Here is a 19,018-nt window from a genome sequence, read left to right on the forward strand (position 1 = left end):
CATATGGGTGAACCTCCTTTGCAGAGAATCCGCTAACATGGCAGGAAATTCCACCCGTGTGACTGACAGGGGATGTTTGCTCAAAATCCTGAGTTGTGTAACTAAACAGCCAAATTGTTATTTTTAATAATATAAACTAGTTTATATCTCGGACACACCGACAACAAAGGAAAGGGGTTGCAAGTTTTTCAGCTACAATTATTCCTGTACAAGACCACAGGGACAGTTGATGTGACATCAGCACGCAGAAGTAAAAGCAGTGACATCTGGAAACCTTTTTCTCTGTTGACTGAATACATCTATTTAAAAATAACCTAGGATTCTTAAAATCAAAGAATACAGCTTTAAAAGTTGTTCTTTTAGTGTAGAAGTTAGTAGAGAATGGAAATGATGGAATAAAGGAAAAAGTGTAACACAGAACAGTTGACTAAGTTGAGACAAACCATACTGAAAAATGAAAATAATTTTTTTAAATAAAAGGTTTAAAAAGCATGCTAGAAAAATCTTTGTAGTTTTATCCCCCGTTTCCATGAAACAATGTGAACTTACTTTCTGGAGGGACCCTATCTTTGTGTGGGCATCCTGACAAACTGCGGTGATGGGGGTAAAGCCCCGTTACATGGCCAGTTCCATCACACCCAGGGGTAGGACATTTGCTCTCTTTCTTTTCTGTTCTTGAGGGATCTATAATTTACAACAAATGTGTCAAGTGAATGATGCTTTTCACATTTCTGTAAGAAGGTTCATTTAATCATGTCATTTACTCTTTGGTAAATGTTCTTATGAAAACTAGAAGAAAAAAAATAAAACCTTCTACTTCTTAACACATTTCTGATACTTTTATCCTGCTATTTTCTTTTCAGATTGCAGGCTCCTATGATCACAGCATTATCCATTCACAACGACTGGAAAGTGACCTTTTTATAGCAAAGCCATACCACTGTCAACCAATGTTCTGCTGGCAAGCATCAGCTCAAGGGTGTAAGGTCACTTGGAAACTGTTTAGTTGGAGATTCCCTTCTTTATTTGCCTGACGTATTAAGGTCTGCAAATGTACTGTCATAGCAGTTCAGTGTCCTGAGAGTAGCACACCCAGCTCTTTAGCATAGCGATTCAATGGTTCAGCACAATAAATCCCTTTTCCAAGGCTCACTGACAAGACTTGTTTTCTTTACATTCCTTATGAAGTGGTAGGAATTATGAAAATATACCTTTGTCTTCAATAAATTATGGTAGAATAAACATCGTAATCAGAATTACTGAAAGTATCACTTGCTGTGTAAATTTGGGGTACTACAAACATACATATATATAATGCTTGAATACTCATATGCTTTGAAGGTTAATGATCTTTCAAAATGTTGTTGGATCTTCTGTCTACAAATCAATGAAAAGTCTAAATAGAGATTATTTCAATAAAATAAAGTTTTCTGCCAATAATGTAGTAAAACTGCTGGTGAGGTTAATCCTGAACTAGAACCTTCTCACATACTTCATCAGCTTGTGTCCTTTAACAGAGCATTTGTAAAATAACAACTCTACCCTTCCAGCCCAGCACGTGATACCAACTGCATCTTATGATCTTGACCACAGCTGCCAGATTTGGAGACTATTGCAGATTTCTGTACTAGTATTAAAGTAATAAAATTCAGGATGCTCTAACTGCTACCATTTTGGCTAAAGATCCACCAGCATCCCCCTTCCATTTTTTTAGTCCATCCTCCTTTCATACCAAATCTGAGCTATCCTCATTTAAGTACTTTATGCTGCTCTTGTCGTTGCTCTGCTTCAGTATTTATGCTTTCATCTCTGGAAAATAAGATTTTGCTACTTGTTTTCCATTAAGTGTTTCTTACATTAAATTCCATCCCAGCTTCAATAAATGCAACCCTCAGTACAATCAGTGGAAATCTGGTACTTGTAGAACTTCGCATACAACCCATTTTTTTCAGCATGAATCAACACAATCCAGAGTTCACATTCAGTTGTGGACTTATTTTTCCTTGATTTCCTTCTGGTAGCTTTTTTATATATATATATACTTTTACATTGCAAGTTCTTCCAAAACACCTTCATTTTAGAGAAATTATTTAACTCGATGTAATGACTCTCCATGTCTTAAATCCATTCTTAAATTTTAATATTTAAACCTTGCCTTTTGCAAAAGGAATCCTTAATTATGAAAGTTTTATTTTACTCAACTTGCATGTTGACTGTAGAACAGTGTTCTTTGTTTCATGCTCTTTAATGATAAATACACATACAAGTCTATCTCCAAAGTGCTATACAGTTATCACAACACTCCTGGAAAGACCATAATCTTATATGTCAGGAAATTGAAGCAAAGAGATCAAGAAGTTAAACCCAAGGCCACAGAAGGAGCAAATGTCAGAGGAGGAATTTGAATTCCTGCCAGATAGGCCTGTGCTGAGACCACTAGAACAGCAAGCCAACAGCTACATACATACACAAGTCTAAGCAACTCTTCAAGTCAAGTACTTTGGGATGTGTAAAAGTATTAGGTAAGTGAATAGGTAATGTAAATGAAATATAAATTGCGTAAATATAAAAATATTCAAGGACTGCAAAAAATGTAGATGATTAATTTAGACCATAATGGCTTTTTAAAGACATTAAACTAGAGGAATGTTAGCTACTCCACATTGTCAGAGCTCCACCAAAGTCAATGAAAGTATTCTAATTTAGAGCAGCTGAGGATCCAGACACTTACATCCTACAGTGTCAAGCAAATCCTTCTCTGTATTCAAGTCTATGCTATAAAGTTATAGCATGTATCAGATCCTTAAGAGCCTTTATGGTCTAATGAGTCAGAAAAGATGCTGTATACTATTCTTAATGATTTCAAAACTTGCATAAAATTGTACTTGCACAATTTCCCATTGCTTTTAATGGAAGACATTTGCTAAACTTTCCACAACTTTATACAAAACACTGGACACACTTTTCTGTTAATTGGGAGAAATACTGCATAGTTTTATTCAAATTTGTAACCTTTCCTCACTCCTTGCCACAATGGGAGTACTGCCTGAGTGACAGTTGTCAGAGGACTCAAAAGGTTTTAAAATTCAAAACTTTCAGAAGAAAGCGTGTTTAGAAGACTTTAAATGGCAGTGAAAAAATGGTTAGTGGTCCTTTACCAGTTGTTTCAGTGATCTCTGAAAGCAGAACTCCTGAAGCCAGGAGATAGTTCTCACTGCAAACTTGTGTAGCCAAAAAGTTTCCACTTAACCATATCATACACCTCTGTGGGTATCTCTTCCAGGAGTATGCGGAAGATAATGTGTGAGTGGAGAACAAATGATATAAGCAATTGTCTTACTTAAAACTTCCTCTCCCAACAACTACTAGAATGTTTTCTATGCTTTTTTAAGGAAGGAAGGAATATTTTTTCCTTTCCCCTTTTATCAAAAAAGCATAGAACAATCCACTCCAGTTACTTGGTCCAAACTACCACAATATTTAATCCCTGGTTTGCATTTGGACCTATCATCAGTTCAGCCTGTGCTCCCAAGAGATAGGATGGTTCAAACAAGCTCTAGAATTTACTGAAATAGGACGTCCATACATTTGTTACTGTCAGAAACTGTACAGTCTTTTTGGAGACAGCAGATCTATATGCATAAATGCTTTCCCAGGCATGCACAGACTGGAAGGGCTGGACAACACTGGAGTTAAAAAGCTCTTCAAAAATTAGTATTGCTTCGCCATGTTTTCTGTGGTTTTCTTAGAGACATATAATCAAAGGGAAATGTATCTACAATAGGTCATATGCGAACAACATTTAGCACAACATCCACATGGCTATGCAGTTATACACTAACTAAAGTTGTCTTCCCCAAGTACCCGAAGTTACTACAGCACTCACTAGACCATGTATTTATGCTTAAAACAAACAAAACTTCATTAAAATGCATTGCAGAAGAGTGTTTGACATCAGTAATTCCCATGCTTTTCTAAAAGACTGGTCGTTACTTTTCCTTAAGGCTTGTAAAAAAGATCAAAACCTTTCTTGGACCAAGATGTTGTCTGCCTTCCTGAATGTCATGGGCAGATCTTAGAGTATTACTTTTTCAAAACAGGGATTTATAAAAAGGAGAAAAATGCTCACCATCTCAGTTGTAGAAAGGAAACCAAATATTTTTACAACAAATATTAGATGAACCCAGTCCCTGCTTCGCATCTCCCAAGAAATACCACATCCTCAACTTCCACTAAAGTCAATGGGAATCAGGGGTGTTCAATGAGTCTCAGGAGGTATTGAACACCTTACACAACACTGCCCTACATGTACAGATGTAGACACATTACAGAGGGGTGTGGTAATATAAACACACCATCACCATGATAATCCCGCAAATTAAAAGGCATTCTAAAGTTAACCTTTAGTCTGTTCTTTTTCCTTTTTTTTCTCTTTTTTTTTTTTTTTTTCTTTTGTATTGAATTATGGTCAAGGCAGCACCTTAACTGTTTCCACAATGGAATGAAACCAGTGAAGTGGAATGCATATAAGAAAGAAATTGCTATTGATCTCAGCCCAGGCCACACCATGCCTTGCATAGCAAATGGTTTCCATTACCTTACTATCTTAAGATAATTAATGTCTAGTCACTGCCCCTATCTTATGTTATCGGTCATTCTGATACTGTTCAATTTCTATCAGGCAATTCTACATTTTAGATGGGAGAGGCTTCATCAATAACTGTCACTTGATGATAATTTTATAAGTCATGATGCCACCTACCCAATCCAATCTGTAAAATATGCACTTCATAGCCGATTGACTACCTGCTACATAAAACCCCACTTCCAATATAGTTTGCAATGTAATTATCTTCATTGTTTTTTAATTATTACTATAAAATACATTAAGATCTTGAGAAAAATCTTTGCCTCTTTCAACATGATCTCTTATTTTTTTCCCTGAAAAGTTTTTTAAATTTAGCCAAATGATATTCGCTGAAATATTGTACATATTTCTAACACTGCAGAAGAACTCTTTTATTTTATAATCGCAACATGATGCTATTTTACAATCATGTCATACTACTACAATTTAAATAAAGTTCCCATTATGTGGAATCAATAACTTCATTTCAGAAATCTATGCAAAACTTAACACGTTAGCTCACACCTTCTCATGACATAACATACGGTATATAGAAATATTACCTTTACCATAATATGGCTTTTTGACATGGCCGTCACTGGGTTTAGGCTTCCTGTCATCTCCAGAAAGGTGTCTTGGAGACTGTTCCTCAAATGATCTCATATTATCCCTCCTTCCAGCTTCCACTGCCATTTTTTCTCTCATGGCTTTTGCTCTCTCAGTTTCCAAAGCAATTGCTTTCTCAAGCAGGGTTAAGTTACCTTTTGTCATATCAAACACTTCTTCAGACCTATCTGAAGTAATAGAGGTGGTATCATCGTCTCTTTCGTGACAACCATCCTCCTTTGCACAGCTAGAAAAAGTCCTAGATCTGGGGCTCAACTGTTCTTCAAGTCTCATTAGGTTCATCATATCAGAGTAATTCCGGTCTGGTGTTCTTCCTTGGAAGTCATCTTCTTGCCTGACATGCTGACGAGTGTTCATGTTTTGCTGTTGATTTCTTTCCTGTGGGTTTGTCTCACTGAGTTTCCTAGCCAGATCAAAACACTGGTTCCTTAAGCACTCCAAACTGCTGAGACACACCTCTTCATCACTCTCCTCCACCATTTTTTCTGTAAGTCCATTGTTCACGGGCTTCCCTAGCATTACAAAGTTCATATTCCTATTATCTTGCTGTGAAGTATTGTCTGCATAATTTCTGTCATTAATGTTTTCTGAAAGCACTACACCATGTCCTTGTGCTAATAATTTAAGGGAGTCCACTGTTTCCCTAACAACATCACTGTCTAAATCTAAACTCAGCTCACTTTTCCGACCAATATTTTCATTTTTGTCACTATCATCTTCCAGACTATTAGATGTATTGCTGTTCATTTCTGATTCTGTCCTGGCTCTGTATGCTGCATCCTCTGCAATTTTGCCAAGATTTAACAATGACTTGGCCACCAGTTCATCGTAATTATCATACTCATCATTATTGTTATCGTCTTTTTCTGTGTCTTGCATTATTCGAGTATTGTGACAATTCATTTGATGGTCTTCTGCATAAAAAACAGAAACAAAGAAAGAAACAAAGAAAGAAAGAAAAAGGAAAAGAAAAGAAAAAAGTGGCTACAATTGGAACTGTTGTTGCAATCGCAAGGACAGAAAACAAACTGCATGTCAAATACTGTTAATTATACAGCGATTCTATAACACTAAGGCCCATGTGAAGTTAATTTCTCTACAGCCTATAAGGCTATTTTTGTTTATTTGCCATTCACATGAATTTCTTTCACAGAACCGATAAGAAAAAAGGCAATCAAAATGCTAATTACTACTACTGCTAAATATTATGGCATAAATACTTTTCTCCTTCCGCTTCTGTATTTACAGTTTTTTGGGGTTTATTACAATCATATTACTAATATGACATTATTGCCTATGTTTCCAACTTTTCTTACTACTTTATTTCCTGGAAATATGGTAGATGGCAAAGGAATTAGTACTACTGGATTTATTCTCTTACTGATGAATGCTATTCACCAAAAGAGAAAAAATATGCACCAAGCAGGAAAATACCACTGTTTTAACACCATGCACACCATTAACGCTAGATAACCAGTAACTATTCACAAAGTTCAAAATGGCATTTTACTTGGTGGATCCATCAGTAGAAATCAAAATCTCTCAGTTTTAACTATGAATCTGTGGAGAAGTCAGAATTTTAAGAGTTGTTACAAGAAAGGAAGATAGAAGCAATTATGCATAATATAATTGTAAGTAAATACGCTAGCCCAAATTTATGGTCATACACGTATGATAGGGCTGTTATTTACTGTCCTGTGTATTGTAACATAATGGTGCAGATTTACCACATTTTATTTAGCTTTGCTTTAGTAACTATTGAATAATAGAGGGACAACTTAGTAAGATGGAGCCAATGTGAGGCCCTGAAGGTAAGATTCATCTCACCTAACTTTAGACATCAGCAAGGCAGGCATCTATATCTGAGCTAGTTATTTGATGTTCCCGTCCTTAGTCAGTAAGAGAAGCAGACACTTTAAGGACACAGTCCACCCGATCTGGTTAAAGTATCTTCTTGAGAGTACAATTAATAACTGCTAGAAGTGCCTGTTTCTCTTCATTGACAACAAAGGGAGACAGACCAGATGCCTACCTTAAAGATATCCGTATTTGGTCAGATGAATATAATCCAGGGAACATTTTCTGGCATCTCATGTTCACTCAGAAGTTATGTCATTCTTAGACCCATTCTTAAAACACATATACATTCATCAGTATTTACTAATGAATATCTCGTAAATGATATTTTGATAATCAGCTACTCAAGCAGTATTTAAATGCTTTGCATCACAACTGGAAAAGAAAATTCCTAAATCTGTCATTACATTGACATGCTAGGCCAGTTTTTCAGCTGGTGCAAATTGAAAGAAACCAGTAGAGCTAGGACAATTAACACCTGCTCAAGAGCTAGTCTATCAACTCTGATAGCATCATTTCAGCTTAGATGTATTTTCAACACTGGTACACCTAAACACGTAGCATTTTTTAAAGTGTGACTTTCATGTTTTGGGTTAAACAAACAAAGTGGGAAATTTCAGGTAGTAGGTGGCTTGTATACTAACATTTCAATGATAGGAAATAATTTTTTATAAAAGTAATTTTTATGTCAGTGGACAAGATAATAAATCAGAGTTTTAAATACAAAGCTCAACAGCACAATAATTAATATTTCAGCCACAAGATAGCATTCCTTCTACACAGTGGTTAGGGATCCTGGGATGATAGTAGGCTGTAGTTAAGCACCATAACTGGTAGATGACCAGGCTACGTCTATGGAAAAAAATGCTCTCAAGGTAAAATATTATATAATATATATTATCTACTTAACTACAGAGGGAAGATAAATGATAGGGAAGGCTTTACGGTATTTTTACATGACAAGATTTTTCCATGTCAGTAGTGGGTTACCTATTTATCATCAAAGGTGGCTTTATTTTAGTTGTTGTTGTTCTTAAGATAATCATAATCACATTTACCTTTCAGCCCGTCAAAAATTAAGTATATCACAGTATCAGGTTTTTCAGGGTAAAAGTAAGGGATGCCACTTAGACTTCCTATTTGAAATATTTCCATCTTGAATGACAGCATAGAAGTAGATAGTTAAGGATTACTGGATAATTAGCTTGTGCTATTTGAAAAGCAAATGTTTTAATACACTAATAATAATTTTCTAAAGTTAAATGTACAAACAATCCCACATTAATTTAAATATCAAGGATAAAACCTGATGCCAAGAAGATTCAGCAGAAACTGATGCTTTTTTGGGGTGCTTCTTGTAACTTGTCTGATGGGCAGTCAGATGTAGCAGAAGGAACACCAAAGTAATTAAAGAAGCAGTGAGCTGTAGCTCCAAAATTGCCAGTGCCTTCAAATTTAGCATGAGGTATCTACAAACACTGGTGAAATCAGTCCAGATCTAGCTCTATAACAGGATACTGAGATAAAGAGTAGGAAAAAACATATTTTCTCAAGCCATCCAGCGATCTGCTCAGGTACACAGTGACTATTCTAGTCCAACTTCTGAAATGTGAAAAGTTTCAGGGTTTGATTTTTAAAAAAAGAGGGTTTGTGTTTCTTTTTACATGAATGAGAGTCATGTAAATGATCACCAATGGGAGGATTATGTTATGCTTTGCCTCCACAACAGTGAAAATATGAATCACATACTGTATGAGTGAAGACATGTAAATTCCCTTTGAGTAGGTGAAGTTGAGTGAAAGCTGTAACTATAATATTTTTTATTCTGTTTGTTTGGTAATAAGCTTTTCAGTTCTTCTGTCCATTCAGTCCTAAAAAGAAGAAGAAAAAAAGGTGGTGGAGGAGAAGAAAGTGTAAAGCGTGAATCACGGATGAAAGAGGCAGGAACACAAAAAGATATTTTAACTAAGTTTCATTCCTCCTCTTTTAATTTTTGGCCTTTTCTTGCATCTACTTTATTTAACAACTATTTTACTCACGTTTCTCTCCTCCATGAAGCTAGTTAATTTTAATGAAAAGGATATTTATGTATACTATGTCATCTCCTCAAAAACATTTGGACAACAGCAACTGTTGGATGCTGAGCCTGCTCTAGGAAGCACCTGTGTCACCTGTTTATTAAACTGAAATTTTAATTACTGAATTAGTTTGTATATTAGTTAAGGGTCTTCTGGAAAGTGTGTTAGCCTAGCAGCTCTACATGAATCTATGTGCCTTCTCTTTGATTCAGCTCTGTAAAATCTAAACTTGCTTTCATTTCACATTTCTACAGTTCCTAATTTAACCTTTAATTCAGTAACTACCTTTATACTGTGATGTTTAATGGCTGTTTGTTAAATGACTGCAAAACATATAGGACTGAAATACCTACCCTACCACTTACATAAATTTTGTAACCATTAACCAAAATGGCAGTTTTTATTTGGTGAAGAGGCTGCGTTTCTCTCAAAAAGACACAAGTTAGCCAGTTTAGGTGAAGACTGATCAAAGTTATCATATATCCTCTTTCTGTTAGTTTTAGAGTTGCACGGATAAGGAACACGCAACACAGTTTAAAAAGAATATCAGATTATTTTAGCACTCATCTGCACAATACTGTGACAATTTTGGTATTCTTGAAGGAAAAAAAAATGATCTTTTTTAACTCCCAGCAGATATAACAAATGACAGGAGGGAAATTATAACCAAGAGTATGTGGAATAGCTATGAAAAGCTGAAAGCCTTTAGCCATCTCAACGGAAGTGCACTCTTGTATTGCACTAAAAAAAGTGAATAATTTGATTTCTTATTGCACCTTTCATCCAAGGATCTCAAAGCACTTTACAAACATTATTTTAAAAAGCCTCACAACACCCCTGTGAGGTAGGTATTTTAACCCCATTGTACAGATGGGAAATTGAGACACAAAGTTGAGTGACTCTTTCCATGTCATACCAGGAGTCACTGGAGAATAAGGACTACAGCCTCTACATCCTTGATTGCTTCCTCCCTTTGTTCCTATCACATCCATATTTAAACAATTTTTTGGCAGAAGAAACGGCTTGCTGTTTTTAGTGTAGGGAGTCATGCAAAACAGCACCTTTTTGAAAAGGAAAATATACAGCATTTAGTTTGAGAGATTCTGCAGAGAGAGGCAATGATACTTCAGTAATAGCAGCTACATTCCTGCCAAAGACTTCAGAAACGAGACTTTCCAAATCTGTGGTCTGTGTATCAAATTACTCACTTTCTCCCAAGCACGGGAAAACATGATGGCTAACAAGCTGAACCTCTATATGGTCATACAGGCTTCTTGCCCTGATGGATGGTTTCATTATCCAGGCAGCACTGCCCATTTTAAAAGACTTCACTGCTCTGGTTACTGCCACTTGCCAATTCCTAAGTGCTCAGCATGTGATACTACTGCATCACCATTTTTCTCCCTCTAAGCTGTTAGATTAGGTGCATGCATACATCTCCACATTACAATCTATGATATCTGGCCTATGGGAAATATTTAGCAAGACAATGTTGGCACAAATAAATCCCAAATCTTAGAAAGTTACAGCATCACATGGGGCAGGGGGTTGTTTTGTACATTGCCTTCTCCTCTGCGAAAATCTTACGCGTAAGGACACTGAAGAGGTAGAAAACTTAGCAAGCTCTCAACAACTTGTCCACTGCACACTGAAGAAATAGAGTACACATATAACTCTCCAAGGGCCTAAGCAAGGTCTCTAAAAGTCTGAACACTACTATTGACTTGGGATTCGGATCAGAGTCCAAGCCTTTGAATATGCCTATTTGAGGGACGCACTGAATACTGAAGCTGACCATGTGAAATTTTTTCTTCATCTCTGCAAGTCGCTGAAGTTTTTACAGTAAGTACTTTAGATAAAAACTTAAGCAATTTATTTTACAATAACTGATTCCTTTATGGACCTTATATTACCTAATGAAAGTCAAAAGAAAAAGATAACTATTCACTTACTTACTTGATGCGCTCTAATTATACCATTATATCTATTTTTTTCCACTCCTCCCCCTCAGCTTGTTACACCTGCTTATAATACTTATAATACTAGGATTTATTGTTTAGAGTCTCCTACAATAATTATTGCATTCATCTAAAAACCAACGCTCAAAGTAAAATAAATGAAGAGTAGAAGTCATTAAGCATGGCAAAGGCGGCCTGAGCTAAAGAACACATCACGCCGCAGTAGGATTCAGTATTATAAAGGAGGAGTGAGGATCACAGAGCAAGCCCATATAGACTTTTAAATATTGTACATAATTTGCTGGCTTACTGAGTCTTCCGTTTGTGGTCTTTTTCCCCCTGTTACATTTTGATCTTTTCCTTTTCTGTAAAGTCCACTTTTTATATGGTTTTACTCACTACAAAATTAAGTACTCCTTTTTCTTTCCTTTTTTTTTTTTTTTTTTTTTTTTTTTTTTTAATTTAAGTGCCAAAAGGGATCCTCACAGGTCTGATTTTCTTTCCTGTTGTGGAGTGATTGCTGACATATAAAAGAATTCAAAGAATTCCTTGCTTTTTCTTCTTTTTGCTATTGAGATACATTTTAAATAGAAGCAAATTATTTTGGCATAGAAGCATTTTTGAAGATTTAATTTTCTGTACAAAACAGTATATTCTCATCTAAATGCACAGGTGTTTGTACATAATCAATGCCCTGAAATACTGGTTTTCCTTTGCTTATGCCATCCTTATGACCTGTTATTATGCCTCTGCCTATGTCAGACCTGCATGAATAACATTCTAATTACAAATATTCACAGAAGCTATTGGTAGAATATAGAGGTTCTTACTTAGGTTATTTTTATTAATATCATAGAATCAGGCAGGAGTTTAGATAAAGACAGAGAGCATCAGATAATCCAGGTGAATGGGGATGCAACATGTTTTTCAAAATGCAGTCATTTGTTACTCATCCAGGTATTTAGAAGATGTGTAGATGTGGCACTTAGGGACATGGTTTAGTGATGGACTTCGCAGTGCTAAGTCAATGATTGAACTTGATGATCTTAAAGGTCTTTTCCAACCTAATCCATTCTATGATTGTTTTCCCACTCTAAGTCCCTATGAGATACCTGTATCAGTACAGTTTTGGAAAAGGATCTGAAGATATCTGACAGCTCCACAGGCAAGATCATGACTGTGGTAATTTTGGTTTAAGTGACATACTGCAACAAAAATTATCTAGGTTCTGAAATGAGTTGATATGCTCCGTTTAAGATTTTGTTTTTTCACTGGAAGATGCTGCTTGCCTTTCTTTGATTTTAGAGCATCTCACACGCCATCTACATTGGACTGATGCCACAGAATCATGGAGTAGTTGATGCTGGAAGTGATCTCTGGAGACTATCTGGTCCAACCCTTGCTCAAAAAAAGGGCCAGCTTAGAGCAGATCCTCAGGCCCCTGTCCTGTCAGTCCAATTTTGAATATCCTCCAGGATGGAGACAGCACAGCACCTCTGGGAAATCTATTTCAGTGTTAGGCCACCCTCATGGTGAAAAATTCCTCCCTTACTTGTAAATTGAATTAATTTTGTTATAACTTGTGTCTGTTGCCTTTAATTCTGTGACTGCACACCTCCACTGTCTCTCTGCCCTCCATGTAAGTAGCTGAAAACAGCGTAAGATCTCCCCTTAGCCTCCTCTTCCTCGAGTGAACAAATATTTTTTTTAGTCTCTCCTTCTACATCACATGCTCCAGCTCTTTAACCATCTCTGTTGTTCACTACTGGTCTCCAGTATTTCAAGGATTTCTTGTACTGATTAGCCCAAAACCAGAGCTAGTGCTCCACATAAAATAGTGTACGTGCTGAATAAAGGGGAATAATAAATTCCCACAGCCTTCTGGTTGCAAACTACAGTCTTTTCATCCTTACAGCCAAACATTATTTCCAAAAAGTCAAAAGGCAATAAATATGCTAAGGATTTATTTATTTTTTCCACCACAGAGCTGAAAATACTTTTTGGTTACCTACAGGCATCCCTGTAAGTACATAAGGTCCCTGGCTAGTATGAAACCTGCTTGTTTGGTTGGAGGTATCTGCAATATTTGGTACGAAGGCATATGTTTAGGCTTGAGAAGAAACTTGCTGGGAATATATGTGATCAGAAGCGGATATGCTGGGTTTGCAAGGGCAGTACAATTTAGCCAGTCATTCCCATCTGGTCCGTGCTTCTTTGAGAATCAGGTTCAGGCAGCCCTTAACTGTTTTAACCTGACTTCTGTCTGGACAGATGATGAGGTGGCTTTAGCTGATGACTGGTATTAATTTCATCCTACTTTTTCACCCTAGGAAGTCTATATGAGGGAGGGGAGATATTCTGTCTCATAGCCTTATAACGATTAAGTGGAGTACGGCAGTTTCTTTCTTTCAGGTTTCCACAGCTCAGCAGGGCAGCAGGCAATGAGGAAGCCAAAGCTATTCTCCAGATACCAAGATACAGCAGGGAGACAGCAGGGGAGCAGAAGACCAGCTGCACTGATGGGAGAACACCCACTCAGACAGCTCTTGATATGGAGCTTCTCATGGGGCTACTCCAAAGGCTGCTTAGGAGACAGTGACCCCTACCTATACCCCTCTCCATGATCATCACTTTACAAAGGATGCAGCCTGAAGAACACATTTTCAGTTCATAAACTAACATTTTCTTTCTCACATACAAATCTCTGAGAAAGACAGGTTGCAAACTGTTACTATAGGGATACATAATCTCTTTTCACTGGTTTTGTTTCAGTTCAAATCTCTGACTCAATGCAGATAGCCATATTGAGCATGTCTCCATATGAACCACACATCCAGACTTCATTTATAAGCAACGGACAAATGCACGCATCCTGGGATGTGATTTATTTCATCCTAAGCTAGGTATCTGAAGTAGATTGGCTGAATTATTCCCTAAAAGTGATTATTCCTCTTGTTCGGTTATTAATTAAATTGATGGGATGGATCCTATCCCAATTGCTTTTACTCAAAACTTTCTTTCTACTCAAAAATGGCTCCTTGCTGAACTTCAACAATAGCTTTAGTACAACACAGTAGGAATTGCAGGGAGGAAGGAATGAAGGAGCTACCCAAAAGGAGCTATCTTTAGGTTGTGGACAGAAACAAAGTTATATAGGGAAAGGTGGTGTGGATAGGATAGTATGGATGCTTTCGATGGGATAGATTCTTGTGACTGCATGAGTTACATGGAGAGAGTTATGCCTTACTGGATGCGTTTGATCTCCATTATAAGTTTAATTACCTATTTTTAGTTGTGTTTGATTATCAAAGAAAGCCTGTTTGTGCTTTGATAATAATCTGACCTGACCAGCAGAGGGGACAGAGGCACACATCACTAATGTGCTAGAGGATGACAGAACTGCTAAATATAGTATTGTTGAAATTTCTTCTTCCTGTCCCTCTTTCTATCCCCTCAATGAGTTCAGTGCCAAGGGATCTGGAAGGACAAAGACTTCTATGTGCATGAGTGCCAGACTTCATCTGAAATATAAAGCTTTTTGCTGGGGATCTGTTCCTTTTTTCCTTATCCTCTCATCCAGCTTCTTTATCTACATTTCCCTCACTCCCCGTATTTTTGTGACAGGGAAGGCTGAGTAATAATCCATAGAATAAGGAGAAAGTAAATACAAAGGGTGCTTTTCCTCTTTGGTTATAGCCATTCTAGTATAAACTAATTAGGGACAGAACACCAGAAGAGACACAAAACAAGGCAGGAGAGGAGTCTGTAAGCTGGGATCAATGGAATGCACGCTGTTAATCATAGCTTCAGAAGGAACGAGTAAGGCAAATAGGAACATATTCTTTTAACCATGCTACTCCAGTCAGTCAACAACACATAAACAGTGGACCTCGAAGAAACAGAAAATGGTGACTCAAAGGTGCGGCTAAGTCTTAGCTAGCTACAAACATTTTTTATTATCCTCTGGGGTTTTGCCATCTATGTTACATGTACAGATGTCCTATGCAATTGGAAATGTCTAAGAAGGATGTTAGAGTACAGCGACCTGTCAAATGCAGGAAATGTATGCTATGGTAACAGATCAAAATCACCTTTTTGTCACTACAGCAGCTGCAAAGGTATTTCCAGTTAGGCTGTTCCAACTGCCTGTCCACCTAAGGAACGGGCAGTGCCACCTTTTCAGAAATCATCAGCTCCTCCTTTCTGTGAGGGATTTCCCACTGCTGTTCAGATCTGCACTGGGCTATCTGTCCTGATGACTAAAGCTTGTACCTCATAAAAGGAAAACTTCTGCTGGACAAATGTAACAACCTACACATTTATATGTATTTCTATATATTTTCCAACTAAAGACAAACCTGCCAGCTATGCTTGCAGTGGCTTTGTAGGCAGCCTCACAGTGCCTAAATTGACTAAAGCAGCAGTCTCAGTGCATGACTTCTCTGCTGAAACTCTTACTCCAAATAGTCTCAGAAAACCAACAAAGTGGATCACTCAAACAAATCACCAAAGTAATCAGCTTTCCAAAATATATACGCACTCACACACACATAGACAGAAACAATACTATACTGGACAATACTAAAACCTGAGTCTGAGTCCGGTCTCAGGATGCTGCAGCTCAGAATTTGTTTTTCTGGAGTTCACTGGTGAAAGTAATGTACATGAGAAAAAGTTGAAACCTCTACTTTTGCCTAAATTTTTGGGTGGTTTTTTTTTCTTTTTCTTCAAGTATTCATTACATGAATCACCCTAACATATTGTTCACTTTCAATTGCACTGTGTATGACTATTTTGGGGCTTTATTCTCATTAACATAAATTTCTGCACACTGAAGTATCTGAGCTACTTAAAAGCCAGTGGAATTGACCTATCCAACATGAATTTTTCCCCACTATTCCTTTGTATCTGGTGCTGTATTATGTTTGATGATTTTTCAGAATTAATTTATTATATGGATCTGCATCAGATCGATTCCTAAAAGTCAGATAAACTGTGTACATTACTTTTACACTGCCTACCTTCTCAGTGATGTGCAATTTGTGGATTTCAAGCAAAACACATTTGCCAAAAGACAGTTATTTTTTTCTTTCATGAATACATTGCTATTACTTTTAGTTATGCATTTCTAAATAGTAATTTTGGCACACTGCTGTTTGTATCTTCTCCACAGATCCGGTCAAATCTAATAATCCTGGTTTTCCATATTACGAAAAGTCTCAGAGAGTCTACACTTACTGGCTGGGTTTGCAGAAGTGCTCTACATCTCTCTAGTTCTGATTCTACTAATGGCAATGATACAAAATTCCATCAGTATGGTATAAAGACACAGTAAGTTACATCACATCATGAACTGCAGGAAAATGCTCACATATTAGGGAAAGGAAAATATAACAACAGAAAAGAACTGTACTGTGCTGCACTGCCTGTGGGTGTAGATATTTTGTCTAGCCTCGACCCTGATCAGCTATACTGTAAAATTACCTTTCTTTCTTACAATCTTTTTATTGTTATTTTAAAGATTGTGCATAATGCAGATTCTAGACTGCAGCTTTCATGTCTTTGTCATTTCCTGCTGTCCAGAAAAAATCCTAAAAGCATATTTCACTTCCTCTCTGCAGTACTCCCATGCTGACCTCCCAGTAATTTATGCCTTTCTGCATTCTTTTTTTTTCCCAAAAAAAGTTCTGTACTCCCTTTTACACTTGGAACTTATTGTTTCCATTTCTGTGTCAGAAGACCCTCAAACTGTTGAATCAAATTTGTTCTTAAACTCATCTTTAATGAACATTTCAATGTGAATCACTTAAAAAAGATCTTATGAATAGCAGCAGCAATTTCAACATCACTCAGATTGGACTTCCCGGGTGGCATGTTGTATAGAAAGGAATAGTCATATTTCTATTTTCTTTGGTGATACAACTACACCTATGCTTTTCTGTGGCTTAAACCTGGGATGTGTACCACAACAGCTCCAGATTTAAGAAGCTCTCCGCCTATCTGCCATTTGAACCTTGAAGGATTCTAGACATCGGGTGTTTTCACACATAAATTCCCAGACAGACCCAACCCCATAGGTATGCTCTCATGCACACCTGAAAGACAAAGGCTTCCCGTAAAATGTTTCTTTGACTGCCTTGCTTTGATTTGTAACCAAGGGAAGAACTGCCTGCTTTCTCTTCATTTCCCCTGCTCACCCCCTCTTGCCCATCTCCCAGGTAAAATACATTGTTTAGCAGGTCGCTTGCTAAAGAATTGGAAGACTAAGAGCAAAGCTCTCCCAGTTTGAGTGGATTCAATACCACATTTCCCAAAAAGGTCTGCTAGTCACCACAATAAAAGCTAGACTGGATGCAAGCTCCAGCAGGAAGCAGAAAACACAAGGGTAGTGTAAGACATGCTTTTTTTAATGCTATTTGCGTCATACAAAAATATACTGTCTTTGTTGTACATCTTAGGCAAGAGCATTTGCCTAAAAAGAGAGAAGTGTCGTGTCTGATACCTGCTGTCAGGACTGATTTTGTAACCTAGTATTAAGCAGTCAATTCATAAGATGGTTATAGTGCCCTTGGAGCAAAGACAGGAACCCAGCATGTCCTGCTGTCCCAGAAGAATGACCACCTTTGGTCTACTGCAGTTCTTGATTATTTTTTTTCTGGGGTGTGATAGAGCTTCGGCAGAATGCATAAGAGCATTGCTTATGCAAAGGAGGCTCCAGTCCAGCCTCTAACTTTCTGCATTGGGAAAGAAGGAAAGGTGGCATTGAACTCCTGTATCACGTCTCAACTCAGATACCCAAGTTACAGCTATGGGCAGAATTTCCAATTCATTCCATTTTGAAACATTGAACTCACTACACCAAATGTAGGAGGATCCTCAGCTCCCAAGAAAGGATTCCAGTTTCTATTCACTTAAAAGTTGCCCTTTCTGGCTGTATTTTCAGAGGACATCAACACACTGCTCTTATTAGATAAACCCCAATATAAAAGTTAGTATACTTTTTATAAATCCATCTCCAGCCTTATTCCTAACAGTCTGGTAATAATAATCTGTCATTCTGTATTTCCACTGTAACTTTTAAAAATATATTTTGTGCTTAATGATCTAAGGGAAAAGTTTTTTTCAACATATTGCAATAGAAATACAAAAAAAATTTAATGTTATATTGGATGCAAGCCTTGAAAGTTGAATGACAATTTTAGTTATTGTAGATGATAAAAAAACTTCTGTAAAAACCTGAGTCCAGTGCTTTAAAGAGTGTCTGAGAAACTGTTTAGCAGATGCATCTTGTTTAAATAGAAATTCTATGATAAGTTGAGGCAGCTGGTGAAACAATAGATTTGATACAACACAAACCAGAAGAAAAGTAGTTGCATAGCATGCCTTAAAAGTGTATATGACACATAAGGAATCTCACCACAATATGCTTTGGAAAATGTAAAGACATAACCCTAGCCTGACACACACCTGGTCAGCTTTGCAAACACTCCTGTGTTAGGTGACTGGAAGTATTCATGCCGCACAGACCTTTCCCTGGTTACCATCAGTACTCCATGTCTACAGAGTACAAGGAAGACAATGCCTGCTTGCTTTGTTTGTTTTTGTAATTGTAAATTCAGCTCTTTTGTGGTGTTCCTTTAGCATCACAGCAATACTATTACTTACTCTGCTATCAATTGCATAGCTGGCAAAATTAAACATTTGGGATGACAGAACTATCAGATTAAGGAGTTCACCTAATAAACCCCCATTAAGTCTTCAGCTGTCAATCCTGTTAACTGGCACAACTTTCTTTTAAAGAGCCACTGCAAATTTTTGCTAAAACAGTAATATTTACTGCACAGAGCATGTAACTGCCATGGATTCCTTGG

The 19,018-nt window shown here is 37.1% G+C and overlaps 1 protein-coding gene across 11 annotated transcripts in view; it reads right to left on the bottom strand.

Annotated features, from left to right (window-relative positions):
* The window catches only part of MYT1L (myelin transcription factor 1 like), a 305,938-nt gene that overhangs the window by 78,402 nt on the left and 208,518 nt on the right, over positions 1–19,018 (bottom strand). For 5 of the 11 annotated variants that reach the window (XM_027797859.2, XM_005433960.3, XM_027797863.1 and 2 more), the window contains exons 7-8: positions 5,191–6,168; positions 550–684 (exon numbers count right to left, since the gene is read on the bottom strand). In XM_027797859.2, the coding sequence (XP_027653660.1) occupies positions 550–684; positions 5,191–6,168 (1,113 nt within the window). The remainder of the gene's footprint in view (positions 1–549; positions 685–5,190; positions 6,169–19,018) is intronic. The other 6 variants (XM_027797865.1, XM_027797864.1, XM_027797868.1 and 3 more) reach the window with 2 other exon arrangements.

The sequence above is a fragment of the Falco cherrug genome, chromosome 6 (genome assembly GCF_023634085.1).
Source record: "Falco cherrug isolate bFalChe1 chromosome 6, bFalChe1.pri, whole genome shotgun sequence".
Taxonomy (NCBI): Eukaryota; Metazoa; Chordata; class Aves; order Falconiformes; family Falconidae; genus Falco; species Falco cherrug.